General features: G+C 44.5%; 1 protein-coding gene across 1 annotated transcript; it reads left to right on the top strand.

Annotated features, from left to right (window-relative positions):
• Nucleotides 1–13545: 13545 nt before the first annotated feature.
• Nucleotides 13546–15503, top strand: LOC121572716 (permeability factor 2). Its single transcript, XM_041884737.2, has 4 exons — nucleotides 13546–13731; nucleotides 14122–14248; nucleotides 14606–14689; nucleotides 14942–15503. The coding sequence occupies exons 1-4, from the start codon at nucleotides 13668–13670 to the stop codon at nucleotides 15012–15014; spliced, it is 348 nt and encodes a 115-aa protein (XP_041740671.2). The 5' UTR covers nucleotides 13546–13667; the 3' UTR covers nucleotides 15015–15503.
• Nucleotides 15504–15910: the final 407 nt, after the last annotated feature.

Below are 15910 nucleotides of genomic sequence, written 5' to 3'. Positions count from 1 at the left end.
ACTGGCTAGGCCACTCCAGGACCTTAATGAGCTTCTTCTTGAGCCACTCCTTTGTTGCCTTGGCCGTGTGTTTTGGGTCATTGTCGACCCATTTTCAATGCCCTGGCTGAGGGAAGGATGTTCTTACCCAAGATTTGACGGTACATGGCCCCGTCCATCGTCCCTTTGATGCGGTGAAGTTGTCCTATCCCCTTAGCAGAAAAACACCCCCAAAGCATAATGTTTCCACCTCCATGTTTGATGGTGGGGATGGTGTTCTTGGGGTCATAGGCAGCATTCCTCCTCCTACAAACACGGCGAGTTGAGTTGATGCCAAAGAGCTCGATTTTGGTCTCATCTGACCACAACACTTTCACACAGTTCTCCTCTGAATCATTCAGATGTTCATTGGCAAACTTCAGACGGGCATGTATATGTGCTTTCTTGAGCAGGGGGACCTTGTGGGCGCTGCAGGATTTCAGTCCTTCACGGCGTAGTGTGTTACCAATTGTTTTCTTGGTGACTATGGTCCCAGCTGCCTTGAGATCATTGACAAGATCCTCCCGTGTAGTTCTGGGCTGATTCCTCACCGTTCTCATGATCATTGCAACTCCACGAGGTGAGAACTTGCATGGAGCCCCAGGCCGAGGGAGATTGACAGTGCTTTTGTGTTTCTTCCATTTGCGAATAATCGCACCAACTGTTGTCACCTTCTCACCAAGCTGCTTGGCGATGGTCTTGTAGCCCATTCCAGCCTTGTGTAGGTCTACAATCTTGTCCCTGACATCCTTGGATAGCTCTTTGGTCTTGGCCATGGCGGAGAGTTTGGAATCTGATTGATTGATTGCTTCTGTGGACAGGTGTCTTTTATACAGGTAACAAGATTAGATTAGGAGCACTCCCTTTAAGAGTGTGCTCCTAATCTCAGCTCGTTACCTGTATAAAAGACACCTGGGAGCCAGAAATCTTTCTGATTGAGAGGGGGTCAAATACTTATTTCCCTCATTAAAATGCAAATCAATTTATAACATTTTTGACATGCGTTTTTCTGGATTTTTTGTTGTTATTCTGTCTCTCACTGTTCAAATAAACCTACCATTAAAATTATAGACTGATCATTTCTTTGTCAGTGGGCAAACGTACAAAATCAGCATGGGATCAAATACTTTTTTCCCTCACTGCATGTTGTACATCAGTTGTACAACTTGAGTGTGTACGGGGCCAGTATGTGTCTTTGTTGATTGTAAAGAGAAAATTATCTGCATTCCGCAATCAATAATGGAGTCATTTACATTTGAGTAATTGATCAGAAACTCTTATCCAGCACGGATTACAGTTAGTGCATTCACCTTAAAGGGAAAATCCACTCAAAAACGAAATGTTTGTATTTTTTTCATTAATCCAGTGTTGGTACAGTCCCAAATGTTTTGCATGTCAGCAGTCAAGTTTTCAGGATATTGGACTTTCAAGAAGCAAAGTGTCACTGGCCACATTATCAGGCCGTTGACACTTTGCTTCTACTAAAACTAGATCTTACTTATATTGCAATGATGGCGATTATTACAAATGCATTTATAAGATCAAATGTAGCCTATCCTAACGGACATTTATCAGTTAAACCAACCATACACTGTGTTTATTGCCATAAATACCAGACATCTTTTTGGTAACACTTAACACAACTAAAATATGTAGCAGGTATTTGTAGTGTATTCAGTATGAATTTAATCTTTACACTTTATCTTACAAAACTTCCGTATATACTTTCATTTGTAGATAGTGAAACCACAGGAGGTTGGTGGCACCTTAACTGGGAAGAATGGGCTCATGGTAATGGCTGGAGCAGAATCAGTGGAATGGTATCAAACACATGGTTTCCATGTGTTTGATGCCATTCCATTTACTCCAGACATTATTATGAGCCTTCCTCCCCTCAGCAGCCTCCACTGAGTGAAACAATTAATTTGCTTGAAGGCATCTTAACCACTGATGAGTATCTTCTTTTTTTTTCTTTTTACCCCTAATATCCAATTGGTAGTTACAGCCTTGTCCCATCGCTGCAACTCCAGTACGGACTCAGGAGAGGCGAAGGTCGAGAGCCATGCATCCTCCAAAACACGACCCTGCCACACCGCTTCTTGACACACTGCTTGCTTAACCCGGAAGCCAGCCGCACCAATGTGTCGGAGGAAACACCGTTCAACTGGCGACCGAAGTCAGCGTGCATGCGCCCGGCCCGCCACAAGGAGTCGCTATAACGCGATGGGACAAGGACATCCCGGCTGGACAAACCCTCCCCTAACCTGGACGACGCTGGGCCAATTGTGTGCCGCCTCATGGGTCTCCCGGTCGTGGCTGGCTGCAACACAGCCTGGGATTGAATCCGGGTCTGTAGTGACGCCTCTAGCACTGTGATGCAGTGCCTTAGACTGATGTGCCACTCGGGAGGTGGGTGAGTATCTTCTGAGTATCTACTGATTTTGTTGGAGAGCTTTATACTAAATCATATTATAAGGGATCTTTGTTCATTGTTGCATAAGTATTCTGCTATTAATTATGCTATTTCTCCGTCAGATGTCATCATAAATGACATAAAACTTGTACTGATTGGAGGTTATGAAAATAATTCAGTTGGAAAATAAGTTTCCACGGTGGACATCATTTTAAAATACATATGTGAGGATAGATCGTAATATACACAATTGGCACATCACCTTGGTTCGCACACCAGGCTCATTTAGACATTTAAATAGTGACAATCATATAAAAGAGGGAACTGTACATTGTATGCAGATCTTATTTAGCCCTGGACCTCATGTCATCCTTCTATACTGAACCAAAATATAAACACAACATGCAACAATTTCAACAATTTTACTGAGTCACAGTTCATATAAGGAAATCAGTCAACTGAAATAAATAAATTAGGCCCTAATCTATGGATTTCACATGACCATGCAGGGGCGCAGTCATGGGTCACCCAATCAGAATGAGTTTTTCCCCACAAAAGGGCTTTATTACAGACAGAAATACTCTTCAGTTTCATCAGCTGTCCGGGTGGCAGGTCTCAGACGATCCCACAGGTGAAGAAGCCGGATGTGGAGGTCCTGGGCTGGTGTGGTTACACATGGTCTGCGGTTGTGAAGCCGGTTGGACGTACTGCCAAATTCTCTAAAACAACGTTGGAGGCGGCTTATGGTAGAGAAATTAACATTTAATTATCTGGTAACAGCTCTGGTGGACATTCCTGCAGTCAGCATGCCAATTGCACGCTCCCTCAAAACTTGAGACATCTGTGGCATAGTGTTGTGTGACAAAACTGCACATTTTAGAGTGTAATGATCATGTTGTTTAATCAGCTTCTTGATATGCCACACCTGTCAGGTGGATGGATTATCTTGGCAAATGAGAAATGCTCACTAACAGGGATGTAAACAAATTAATGTACAAAATTGGAGAGACATACACTTTTTGTGGTGTACGGAACATTTCTGGGATCTTTTATTTCAGCTCATGAAACATGGGACCAACACTTTACATGTTGCGTTTATATTTTTGTTCAGTGTAGTTATTAAAGTAGGTTGCAGGAAGTCTAAACTTGGAAAATAATAGGAAGAGGACAGGCATTGGACACACTTTTTACTGAAGAAGTTTGGGACCACACCATGGTGTTGTTCACGAGAGGGGAAAATATCAAACGTACCATTGAGGACTACATCACTAGCAACAAGTTCGATGACCTAATAAAACGATGTCAAAACAGGTGTCATGTTTTCCATACAAATAGAAAACATGAAACAAAAGCTCCTGAAAATCAGACCATAGAGCTTATCAAGAAGATCTAGGAGATGATTGCTGAAAAAAAAAACATCAATTTCAGCATGAGACATCCTCTCCTTTCCCCCTTCTGATAACCAGGTGGCGAATCGCATCTCTGCATGTCTGGCAGACATATCAGTATGGATGACGGATCACCACCTCAAGCTGAACCTTGGCAAGACGGAGCTGCTCTTCCTCCCGGGGAAGGACTGCCCGTTCCATGATCTCGCCATCACGGTTGACAACTCAGTTGTGTCCTCCTCCCAGAGTGCGAAGAGCCTTGGTGTGACCCTGGACAACACCCTGTCGTTCTCCGCTAACATCAAGGCGGTGACCCGATCCTGTAGGTTCATGCTCTACAACATTCGGAGAGTACGACCCTGCCTTACACAGGAAGCGGCACAGGTCCTAATCCAGGCACTTGTCATCTCCCGTCTGGATTACTGCAACTCGCTGTTGGCTGGGCTCCCTGCCTGTGCCATTAAACCCCTACAACCCATCCAGAATGCCGCAGCCCGTCTGGTGTTCAACCTTCCCAAGTTCTCTCACGTCACCCCGCTCCTCCGCACACTCCACTGGCTTCCAGTTGAAGCTCGCATCTGCTACAAGACCATGGTGCTTGCCTACGGAGCTGTGAGGGGAACGGCACCGCCGTACCTTCAGGCTCTGATCAGTCCCTACACCCAAACGAGGGCATTGCGTTCATCCACCTCTGGCCTGCTGGCTCCCCTACCTCTGCGGAAGCACAGTTTCCGCTCAGCCCAGTCAAAACTGTTCGCTGCTATGGCACCCCAATGGTGGAACAAGCTCCCTCACGACGCCAGGACAGCGGAGTCACTCACCACCTTCCGGAGACATTTGAAACCCCAACTCTTTAAGGAATACCTGGGATAGGATAAAGTAATCCTTCTACCCCCCCCCCCCCCTTACCCCACCCCACCCCCCAAAAAAGTGGTTATCCCACTGGCTATAAGGTGAATGCACCAATTTGTAAGTCGCTCTGGATAAGAGCGTCTGCTAAATGACGTAAATGTAAATGTAAATGAGACCTGAGAGGAGAATGAACGCTACAGAATTACAAGAAGAGGCTAAAAAGATATCCCAAAACCTTAAAAGAGTTGTGGGGCTGCAGTCTGTTATTGATCATTTAAGAGTGCAGCTAACCAACAATGAATCAATGCTGGAGAAGTATGAGATGTTTATCAAATTCAACACTGGGGAAATTAAGAGACTGCAAAAAATAATTGAGGAAAATAACAGATTTTCCTACCATAACATATTCTGCTATGTGACACTGAATTCTTTCTTAGTGATCAATAAATCATTATATATTTATCCATTCAGGTATGCAAAATATGTTATCAATTATTACAGTAAACTTTGGTCAGTTTTGTCACTTTATTTTATATTTTGTCATATATTTTCCTACCATAGGCTATTCTGCTGTGTGACACTGAATTACTTGTTATTTATCAGTAAAGTATTACATGTATACATCTATCCATTCAGGTATGCACAAATTGTTATAAATGATTACAGCAAACTTTGGTGAAATAAAAATAAGTTAACCTAGTCTGAATTTAGCCTTTGTCTGTCCCTGTGCATTCTTCTAATTTAATTCAGTGTTTCTTCCATCATGTCAATGTCCCATCTGGCTCGGTGTTCTGTTTGGCAAAGTGTTCCTTCAGTCTGCCTGATTGCCCCGTATCTCTCTCTGGTCCTTGGCTCTATAAGCAGACCGTAATAAGTACAGTACACATGTTCAATTCCTAAATAGGCCACTTGATGTCAAAAGATTACTGGAACAAGGACCACATTTCACCAGGACCATCTGAGGGGAACAAGTGTGTTTCCCTGCACACACAGATATGCATTTTAGTAATTTAGGGGCCGATTGAAATTTACATAAAAAACATTTTCACATGACCCTCCCTTTGATAAGCTTTTTGCGCATGTGGAACATTTCTGGGATCTTTCCTTTAACCTCTTGAAATATGAGACCAACACTTTACATATTGCGTTTATATTTTTGTTCAGTGTATATATAAAATACAGATGTGTCTGTGACTTGAACTCTGTGAAGCATTTATTTGGGCTGCAATTTCTGAGGCTGGTAACTCTAATGAACTTATCCTCTGCAGCAGAGGTAACTCTGGGTCTTCCATTCCTGTGGTGGTCCTCATGAGAGCCAGTTTCATCATAGCGCTTGATGGTTGTCACAACACCACTGATTGGCTCAAACGCATTAAGAAGGAAATAAATTCCACAAATTAACTTTTAAGAAGACAGACCTGTTAATTGAAATGCATTCCAGGTGACTACCTCATGAAGCTGGTTGAGAGAATGCCAAGAGTGTGCAAAGCTGTCATCAAGGCAAAGAGTGGCTATTTGAAGAATCTCAAATATAAAATATATTTTGATTTGTTTAACACTTTTTTGGTTACTACATGATTCCATATGTGTTATTTCGTAGTTTTGATGTCTTCACTGTTATTTTACAATGTAAAAAATAGTAAAAATGAAGAAAGGTGTGTGGAACTGTATATTTTACCCAATTTTTAGATCTTCTCTCCAACGGGCTAGGGAGAGGCGAAGGTCGAGTCATGCGTCCTCCTTAACACCCGCCCACTTAACCCGGAAGCCAGCTGCACCAATGTGTCAGAGGAGACACCGTTCAACTGATTACCAAAGTCAGCCTGCAGGCACACGACCCGCCACAAGGAGTCGCTAGAGCACGATGAGCCAAGTAAAGCCCACCCAGCCAAAAGCTCCCCTAACCCGGACGACGCTGGGCCAATTGTGCACCGCCCTATGGGACTCCCGGTCGAACCCGGGTCTGTAGTGACACCGCGATGCAGAGCCTTAGACCGCTGCGCCACTCGGGAGGCCCCATGTGAGATATCTTTGTCTGTATTTTGTCTATTGGTCAAATGTTTATTTCAACGTAGCACTGTCATAGGATGCCACCTTTCCAACAAGTCAGTTCGTCAAATTTCGGCCCTGCTAGAGTTAACTGTAAGTGCTGTTATTGTGAAGTGGAAACATCTAGGAGCAACAACGGCTTAGCCGCAAAGTGGTAGGCCACACATCTCACAGAAGGGGAACGCCGAGTTCTGAAGCACGTAGCGAGTAAAAATCGTCTGTCCTCAGTTGCAACTCTCACTGCCGAGTTCCAAACTGCCTCTGGAAGCAATGTCAGCACAATAACTGCTAGTCGAGAGCTTCATGAAATTGGTTTCCATGGCTGAGCAGCCGCACACAAGCCTAAAATCACCATGCGCAATGCCAAGCGTCTGCTGGAGTGGTGTAAAGCTCGGCGCCATTGGACTCTGGAGCAGTGAAAACGCGTTCTCTCGAGTGATGAATCATGCTTCACCATCTGGCAGTCCGACGGACGAATATGGTTTGGCGGATGCCAGGAGAACGTTACCTGCCCGACCTCAACCCCGTCGAAGACCTTTGGGATTAATTGGAACGCCGAGTGCGAGCCAGGCCTAATCGCCCAACATCAGTGCCCAACCTCACTAATGTTCTTGTGGCTGAATGGAAGCAAGTCCCCGCAGCAATGTTCCAACATCTAGTGGAAAACCAGAAGAGTGGAGGCTGTTAAAGCAGCAAATGGGGGACCAACTCCATATCTTCGCTTTTTGGAAAGAGATGTCCACATTCTTTTGGTCATGTAGTGTACCATACTCTACTGGACAGCACGATACTATACATTCACTCCACTATGTACTTATTTGGACAGTGAAGCTAAATCTTTTAATTTGGCTCTGTACTCCAACAAAGATCATACCCCCAAAACATGCTAACCTCTCACCATTACCAATAACGGGAGGTTAACATTTTTGTGGTGGTATGATATTTATGCCTCTCTAACTTTCTCACTCATCATTATTCACAATTAATTTGTGATTATCCATAATCATGGTAGCATCCACATTAATGTAGGCGTGTTCAGAAACATATTATATTCTTACTTAAAATAAAAGTAACTCTAAAATGACACATTACATTATTTACCATTCATTTTTATTGGGCACAACATAATCCGAAACACAACCAAAACAAACTGCAAATGTATCCAAGTTTGTATAGTCACAAGCTTGATGTAGTCATTGTGTGCTAGGAATATGGGACCAAATACTAAACTTTTGACTACTTAAATACACTATAAGTGAATTTGTCCCAATACAGTACTTCAAATGGGGGGAGATACATTTCTAAACGGTAAAACAGATATTAAATACCCTAAAATAAAAAGTGACATTCTGTACTGTCGCCTCATATGAAACATTTGCAACTTATGAAACATTGACTCAGTACTGGTACTACTTTAATATAGCTGTCACGGATTCTGCCGAGGCTGCTCCTCCTCCTAGTTCGGGCAGGCTTCGGCGTTCGTCGTCCCCAGAGTACTAGCTGCCACCGTTGAATGTTTCTATGTGTGATTGCTTTTGTCTGTCTGTCACACCTGTGTCCGTTTGTGTCTGATTACGTGTTCTATAAGTTGCCTGTGTTGTATTGGTTAGGTTGTGTGTTGTTTCTCGCCTGTCCGTAGTGCTGCGTGATTTGTATCTGTTTCGTTGTTTATTGTTTTACGCATAGTTTGCGTATAGCTCGCCTCTGTTTTTCTTGAGGCCGTTTACTGTATCTTTGCCTTGTAGTTTCACCAGAAAACTTTGTTGGACTAAGCTTCGGTGTCCTGCGCCTGACTCCCACACCACATACACCTCAGCCTTGACAATAGCCTCATTATTGTATTTAAAAAAAAATGGGGGGGGGGGGCGGGGGGGTAGAAGGATTACTTCATCCTATCCCAGGTATTCCTTAAAGAGGTGGGGTTTCAAATGTCTCCGGAAGGTGGTGAGTGACTCCGCTGTCCTGGCGTCGTGAGGGAGCTTGTTCCACCATTGGGGTGCCAGAGCAGCGAACAGTTTTGACTGGGCTGAGCGGGAACTATGCTTCCGCAGAGGAAGGGGAGCCAGCAGGCCAGAGGTGGATGAACGCAATGCCCTCGTTTGGGTGTAGGGACTGATCAGAGCCTGAAGGTACGGAGGTGCCGTTCCCCTCACTGCTCCATAGGCAAGCACCATGGTCTTGTTACGGATGCGAGCTTCAACTGGAAGCCAGTGGAGTGTGCGGAGGAGGGGGGTGACGTGAGAGAACTTGGGAAGGTTGAACACCAGACGGGCTGCGGCATTCTGGATGAGTTGTAGGGGTTTAATGGCACAGGCAGGGAGCCCAGCCAACAGCGAGTTGCAGTAATCCAGACGGGAGATGACAAGTGCCTGGATTAGGACCTGTGCCGCTTCCTGTGTAAGGCAGGGTCGTACTCTCCGAATGTTGTAGAGCATGAACCTGCAGGATCGGGTCACCGCCTTGATGTTAGCGGAGAACGACAGGGTGTTGTCCAGGGTCACGCCAAGGCTCTTCGCACTCTGGGAGGAGGACACAACGGAGTTGTCAACCATGATGGCGAGATCATGGAACGGGCAGTCCTTCCCCGGGAGGAAGAGCAGCTCCGTCTTGCCAGGGTTCAGCTTGAGGTGGTGATCCGTCATCCATACTGATATGTCGGCCAGACATGCAGAGATGCGATTCGCCACCTGGTTATCAGAAGGGGGAAAGGAGAAGATTAGTTGTGTATCGTCAGCGTAGCAATGATAGGAGAGGCCATGTGAGGATATGACAGAGCCAAGTGACTTGGTGTATAGGAAGAAAAGGAGAGGGTCTAGAACTGAGCCCTGGGGGACACCAGTGGTGAGAGCACGTGGTGCGGAGACAGCTTCTCGCCACGCCACTTGGTAGGAGCGACCGGTCAGGTAGGACGCAATCCAGGAGTGAGCCGCGCCAGAGATGCCCAGCTCGGAGAGGGTGGAGAGGAGGATCTGATGGTTCACAGTATCAAAGGCAGCAGACAGGTCTAGAAGGACAAGAGCAGAGGAGAGAGAGTTAGCTTTAGCAGTGCGGAGAGCCTCCGTGACACAGAGAAGAGCAGTCTCAGTTGAATGACCAGTCCTGAAACCTGACTGGTTTGGATCAAGAAGGTCATTCTGAGAGAGATAGCAAGAGAGTTGGCTAAAGACAGCACGCTCAATAGTTTTGGAAAGAAAAGAAAGAAGGGATACTGGTCTGTAGTTGTTGACATCAGTGGGATCGAGTGTTGGTTTTTTGAGAAGGGGGTGCAACTCTCGCTCTCTTGAAGACGGAAGGGACATGGCCAGCAGTCAAGGATGAGTTGATCAGCGAGGTGAGGTAGGGGAGAAGGTCACCGGAGATGGTCTGGAGAAGAGAGGAGGGGATGGGGTCAAGCGGGCAGGTTGTTGGGCGGCCTGCAGTCACTAGTCGCAAGATTTTATCTGGAGAGAGAGGGGAGAAAGAAGTCAAAGCATAGGGTAGGGCAGTGTGAGCAGGACCAGCAGTGTCATTAGACTTAACAAACGAGGATCGGATGTCGTCAACCTTCTTTTTCAAAGTGGTTGACGAAGTCATCCACAGAGAGGGAGGAGGGGGGGGTGGGGTGGAGGATTGAGCAGTGAGGAGAATGTGGCAAAGAGCTTCCTAGGGTTAGAGGCAGATGCTTGGAATTTAGAGTGGTGGAAAGTGGCCTTAGCAGCAGAAACAGATGAAGAAAATGTAGAGAGGGAGGGAGGAAAAGATGCCAGGTCGGCAGGGAGTTTAGTTTTCTTCCATTTCCGCTCCGCTGCCCGGAGCTCTGTTCTGTGAGCTCGCAATGAGTCATCAAGCCACGGAGCTGGAGGGGAGGACCGAGCCGGCCGGGAGGATAGGGGACACAGGGAGTCAAAGGATGCAGAAAGGGAGGAGAGGAGGGGTTGAGGAGGCAGAGTCAGGAGATTGGAGGGAGAAGGATTGAGCAGAGGGAAGAGATGATAGGATGGAAGAGGAGAGAGTAGTGGGAGAGAGAGAGCGAAGGTTGCGGGCGGCGCGTTACCATCTGTGTAGGGGCAGAGTGAGTAGTGTTGGAGGAGAGCGAGAGAGAAAAGGATACAAAGTAGTGGTCGGAGACATGGAGGGGAGTTGCAGTGAGATTAGTAGAAGAGCAACATCTAGTAAAGATGAAGTCAAGCGTATTGCCTGCCTTGTGAGTAGGGGGGGACGGTGAGAGGGTGAGGTCAAAAGAGGAGAGGAGTGGAAAGAATGAGGCAGAGAGAAATGAGTCAAATGTAGACGTAGGGAGGTTGAAATCCCCCAAAACTGTGAAGGGTGAGCCATCCTCAGGAAAGGAACTTATCAAGGCGTCAAGCTCATTGATGAACTCTCCAAGGGAACCTGGAGGGCGATAGATGACAAGGATATTAAGCTTAAATGGGCTAGTGACTGTGACAGCGTGGAATTCAAATGAGGAGATAGACAGATGGGTTAGGGGAAAAATTGAGAATGACCACTTGGGAGAGATGAGGATTCCTGTGCCACCACCCCTCTGACCAGATGCTCTCGGGGTATGCGAGAACACATGGTCAGACGAGGAGAGAGCAGTAGGAGTAGCAGTGTTTTCAGTGGTAATCCATGTTTCCGTCAGCGCCAGGAAGTCGAGGGACTGGAGGGTAGCATAGGCTGGGATGAAGTCAGCCTTGTTGGCGGCAGAACGGCAGTTCCAGAGGCTGCCTGAGACCTGGAACTCCAGGTGTGTGGTGCGTGCAGGGACAACCAGGTTAGAGAGGCAGCAGCCACGCGGTGTGAGGCGTTTGTGTAGCCTGTGCGGAGAGGAGAGAACAGGGATAGGCAGAGGCATAGTTGACAGGCTGCAGCAGATGGCTACAATAATGCAGAGGAGATCGGAATGAAATGAACTAAACAACTCTGCATTGTTGGGATCGCACTCGTAAGTAAGCATTTCACTGTAAAGTCTACAACTGTTGTATTCGGCGCATGTGACCAATAAAAATGTGATTTGATCTCAAATCCAAAATGCTGGAGTATAGAGCCAAACCAAAATATTTAGCTTTACTGTCCAAAGAAATAGTGCATATGCTATGCTAACTTCTAACACTTTGGTGACGGACAACAGACCCCAATTCTTCAGGAAATACTTGCAGGGTTAAACAACACAAGTTCTCACCACCCACAGTACAGCAGTGAGGCCAACACTATACAGTGAGTATAACAAACATTAGGAACCCCTCAGAACAGCCTCAATTCGTCAGGGCATGGACTCTACAAGGTGTGGAAAGCGTTCCACTGGGATGCTGGCCCATGTTGACTCCAATGCTTCCCACAGTTGTGTCAAGTTGGCTGGATGTCCTTTGGGTGGTTGACCATTCTTGATACACACAGAAAACTGCTGTGTGTGGGAAAACCCAGCAGCTTTGCAGTTCTTGACACAAACCGGTGCGCCTGGCACTTACTATCATACCACGTGTTCAAAAGCACTTAAATCTTTTGTTTTTCCCATTCACCCTCTGAATGGCACATACACATTTACATTTACATCATTTAGCAGATACACAATCCATGTTTCGATTGTCTAAATGCTTAAAAATCCTTCTTTAACCAGTCTCCTCCCCTTCATCTACACTGACTGAAGTGGATTTAACATGTGACATCAATAAGGGATCATAGCTTTCACCTGGATTCACCTGGTCAGTCTATGTCATGGAAAGATTAGGTGTTCTTAATGTTTTGTATACTCAGTGTATATAATGCTATGTTACAGACAAACAAATATAATCGGACACAACTAGATCCATTTGAAGCGTTGCTCGTCTCACTTGCCAGAGGACGTCTGAGTGAAGAGACTTTAGGGTTGCTGATCTACAGGGTCATTCTGCTACAAGCAACAGACATCAGCCCTATTGGTTAGACCAACGTGATCACAAAAACTCACACTGGTTGAAAATCACAGCCAGAGAAACAAGCTGCTGAAAACACCTATCCCTACTCTTGAGACTCCGAGAATTGGCCCTTTAATCTCGTCCAGGACAGGAGACCAATCATGGAAAGCAAAGTGGACAAGGAGTTGCAGTGAAACTGAACAACTGCACCATGCATGCCAAAGTATTGTTCTCACAGATGTGTAAAAACTGTTCAGAGTTTGGCTTGAATGAAGGACTGTATTACTGTTAACTAATGCTGGTTAAGAGTTGGAGCTGCCGTGATGGTTTGCCCATTAAAACACAAAGAGGAGGTTGAAGTTTAAAGGGCTGTTGCCTGGTTTATTGAAGATGAATTGATGGTAAGGCTGAGATGGTATGATTGAGATGGTTGCTCTACAAACAAAGGAAATAACATACATTGTAGTCAAACTTATAATAGAAGGTGAAACCCAAATATATAATCAATAGTAGCTAAAGGTTGCTACAATATCATAATACATGGAAATCATTTTAGTAAAGCAACCAAGATCAAATACAAACATACTAAGGTAAGGAAGTTACCCCAAAAAAGAAAATGTCAAGCAATACATCAAAAGGCATGGGTAGGAATAACTAAACTAATACAAACACTGCAATGAATCCTGGTAAGTTTGCCAGGCAGCCACTAAAGGTTGAGATGGTGTGGCAGAAGTTTACCCTGTAAACCACGGCACCAAATGACAATAGTTTTCTTATCTTATCATATCTGTCTTCAAATAAATCCAGAGAGAGGAAGCAAGAGACAGTGAGAGCGAGAGCGAGAGCGAGAGACAGCGAAAGCTTGAGAGAAAGTGGTTTTGGGTTGACATGAAACAGCCTGCATTGAATTCCAAGCTCAAGTAGAAGATGGGCGGCTCTTCTTCTATTTGCTAAATCACTTCGTTAGCAAAAAGACCACTGCATGCTCGTCCCACAACAGAATCATCCTTAGAGACCATTAGAGACCTACAGTAAAGCTGTCGTCCACGGGGTTGCATGTAAACGTATATCACCATGAACACTGCAAGCATAACCATCATTCTGCTCACCCTCCTGGCCATTTTCTCAACAACTGAAGGTAAATAATCATCCATTCATCACTTAATATTGTATACTTAATTACTAATTAATTACTACTATTTTAAATATTTTATTATAGTTTATTACCTTATTGAATTTATAACCTGGGTACATTCATTTTAAGTTTTGGCAACTAATCAATATTCCAGTAGTGTTGGTGACTCTTTACATGACATTGTTCTTATTACTGAGTTATAATCCATGTTTATACAGATTAAGAACTGTTGTAACTACTACTCATTGTTACACTGTGTTTACAGCAGTAACCCTTACCCTATCTAGCCCTAACCTGTAACCATAGATTCATACACATGCAAGATAAACACTGAAATTGAACCAAGAGATTTAAGACAAACCCATTGTGGTTTCCTCTATTTTCTCTCTATAGGGATAAAGCAACCACTGGTTCTACGCTGCCTTTGCCCCAAAGTGCAGGCTGGTCTTATTCCGTTCAGGGATTTGAAGAGTGTGTGGCACCTCTCTCCTCGCCCACACTGTTCAAAGACTGAAGTCATGTGAGTATATCCCTCCCTCAACTGATAAATCAACATAACTAAGCATTTATAATCAATAACCGGTATGATTATTGATCAATTTTGACAATGATCTTCTCCTTAAAATATGTAAAAAAGTTGTTGTCCCTCAAATGATAAATCGACACCTCGATAGTTTATCATCAGGTTAAATGTTTTGACAGTGAGTTAAAAACATGAAAAGTAACTTATGATTTCAAAAAGTTTAATAATTTGCTCAAAGGGAGATAAAACAAAGGTACTGGTGCACATCTAGAAGATAGTACATTAAAGGGATAGTTCCTAATTCCTGACCTTGAAAGCCATCTATGGACCATCTATCCCTTTAATTATTTTCAGTGTCAGACTCAAAAGTGGACGTCAACTCTGCCTGGACCCAAAGAACCGTTTGGTGAAGATTCTGGTGGAGAGATCAACCAGAAGGTAATAACAATCCATAACTGAATAATACATTCCATGGAAGTGCATTGCTGCCATTGCCTTGTATTAGCGAGATCATAGCCTGGTCCCAGATCTGTTTGTGCTGTTATGCAAGACAGCACAAACAGATCTGGGACCAGGCTAGCCAGATCATGGTTCATGATCAACATTTAGGAGAGATAGTCTACGGTCTACAGATGCTCTTAAAAAAGCAATGTCTTCAACTAGTTTTACTTGTCTTCTTCTCTTTTGCAGAATGCAGGAACGTAAACATTCTAAAGAGGTTGGAAGCACCACTCGTGCCCCGTTACACTTGTCAACCAAATAATGGACATGATTCAACAACTTGTCGACTGGTCTGCCTGCCCAGTGCCCAATTCTGATGCATCCACTACAATACTACGATGCTTATTGGGATTGTTGCACTGTGAAAGAATTGATAAACTGACTTTCTTCTCCTGCGCAGAAGGATAAATGTGACATTGTATGCACATTTTATTTATCCGTGCATGACTTCATTGCTGTCTCATACATCACACCCTAATATATCACATTATATGAGTAATATGGCTAGTCATTGTTTATAATATGTTTATTACATATGTGTTTATTCCATATAACATGTTTTAGTACATGTATGTTCATTACATCTTCACCTGTGAAGGGCACATGTAGCCTCAGGAGTCCTTAGAAGAGAGCTGCATATAGGTCACTGAAAAGAGATCTTTATAACAGGACTTAAAGACAGAGTGTCTGTCCATTGATGCTTTCATTTTATAACTTGTCTAAGCAAGCAAATAAAAACAACATATTCATATCTGTTGACTGTCTCGGTATAATGTTCAATTTTCAGTCACGCCTTTGGTTTTCTGGTGCGAGTCCAGAAAATACTCTATAGCATAGACAATTGCAAAGATATTGGCAAACTAACGTCATCCCATATTGCACACAATTCCCTATATAGCGCACTACTTTTGACCAGAGCCCTATGGGCCCTTGTCAAACATAGTGCTCTATATAGAGAACAGGGTGCCATTTGGGATGCAGTCAGTGTGTTTTAAGCCTTGACCTGTGATGACAATGTCTCACACAGTGCCTGCATTACGAAAAACAATAAGGACAAGTCATTGCATCTTCTTTTGTATCCTTGCCAAAACCCCAATTTACCAAAACTGTCACGACTTCCGCCGAGGCTGCCTCCCCTCCTTGTTCGGGCAGGTTTCG

The sequence above is a fragment of the Coregonus clupeaformis genome, chromosome 8, assembly GCF_020615455.1.
Source record: "Coregonus clupeaformis isolate EN_2021a chromosome 8, ASM2061545v1, whole genome shotgun sequence".
NCBI lineage: Eukaryota > Metazoa > Chordata > Actinopteri > Salmoniformes > Salmonidae > Coregonus > Coregonus clupeaformis.
The sequence above is the reverse complement of the archived record's forward strand: the minus strand, read 5'-3'. Positions and strand labels throughout refer to the sequence as shown.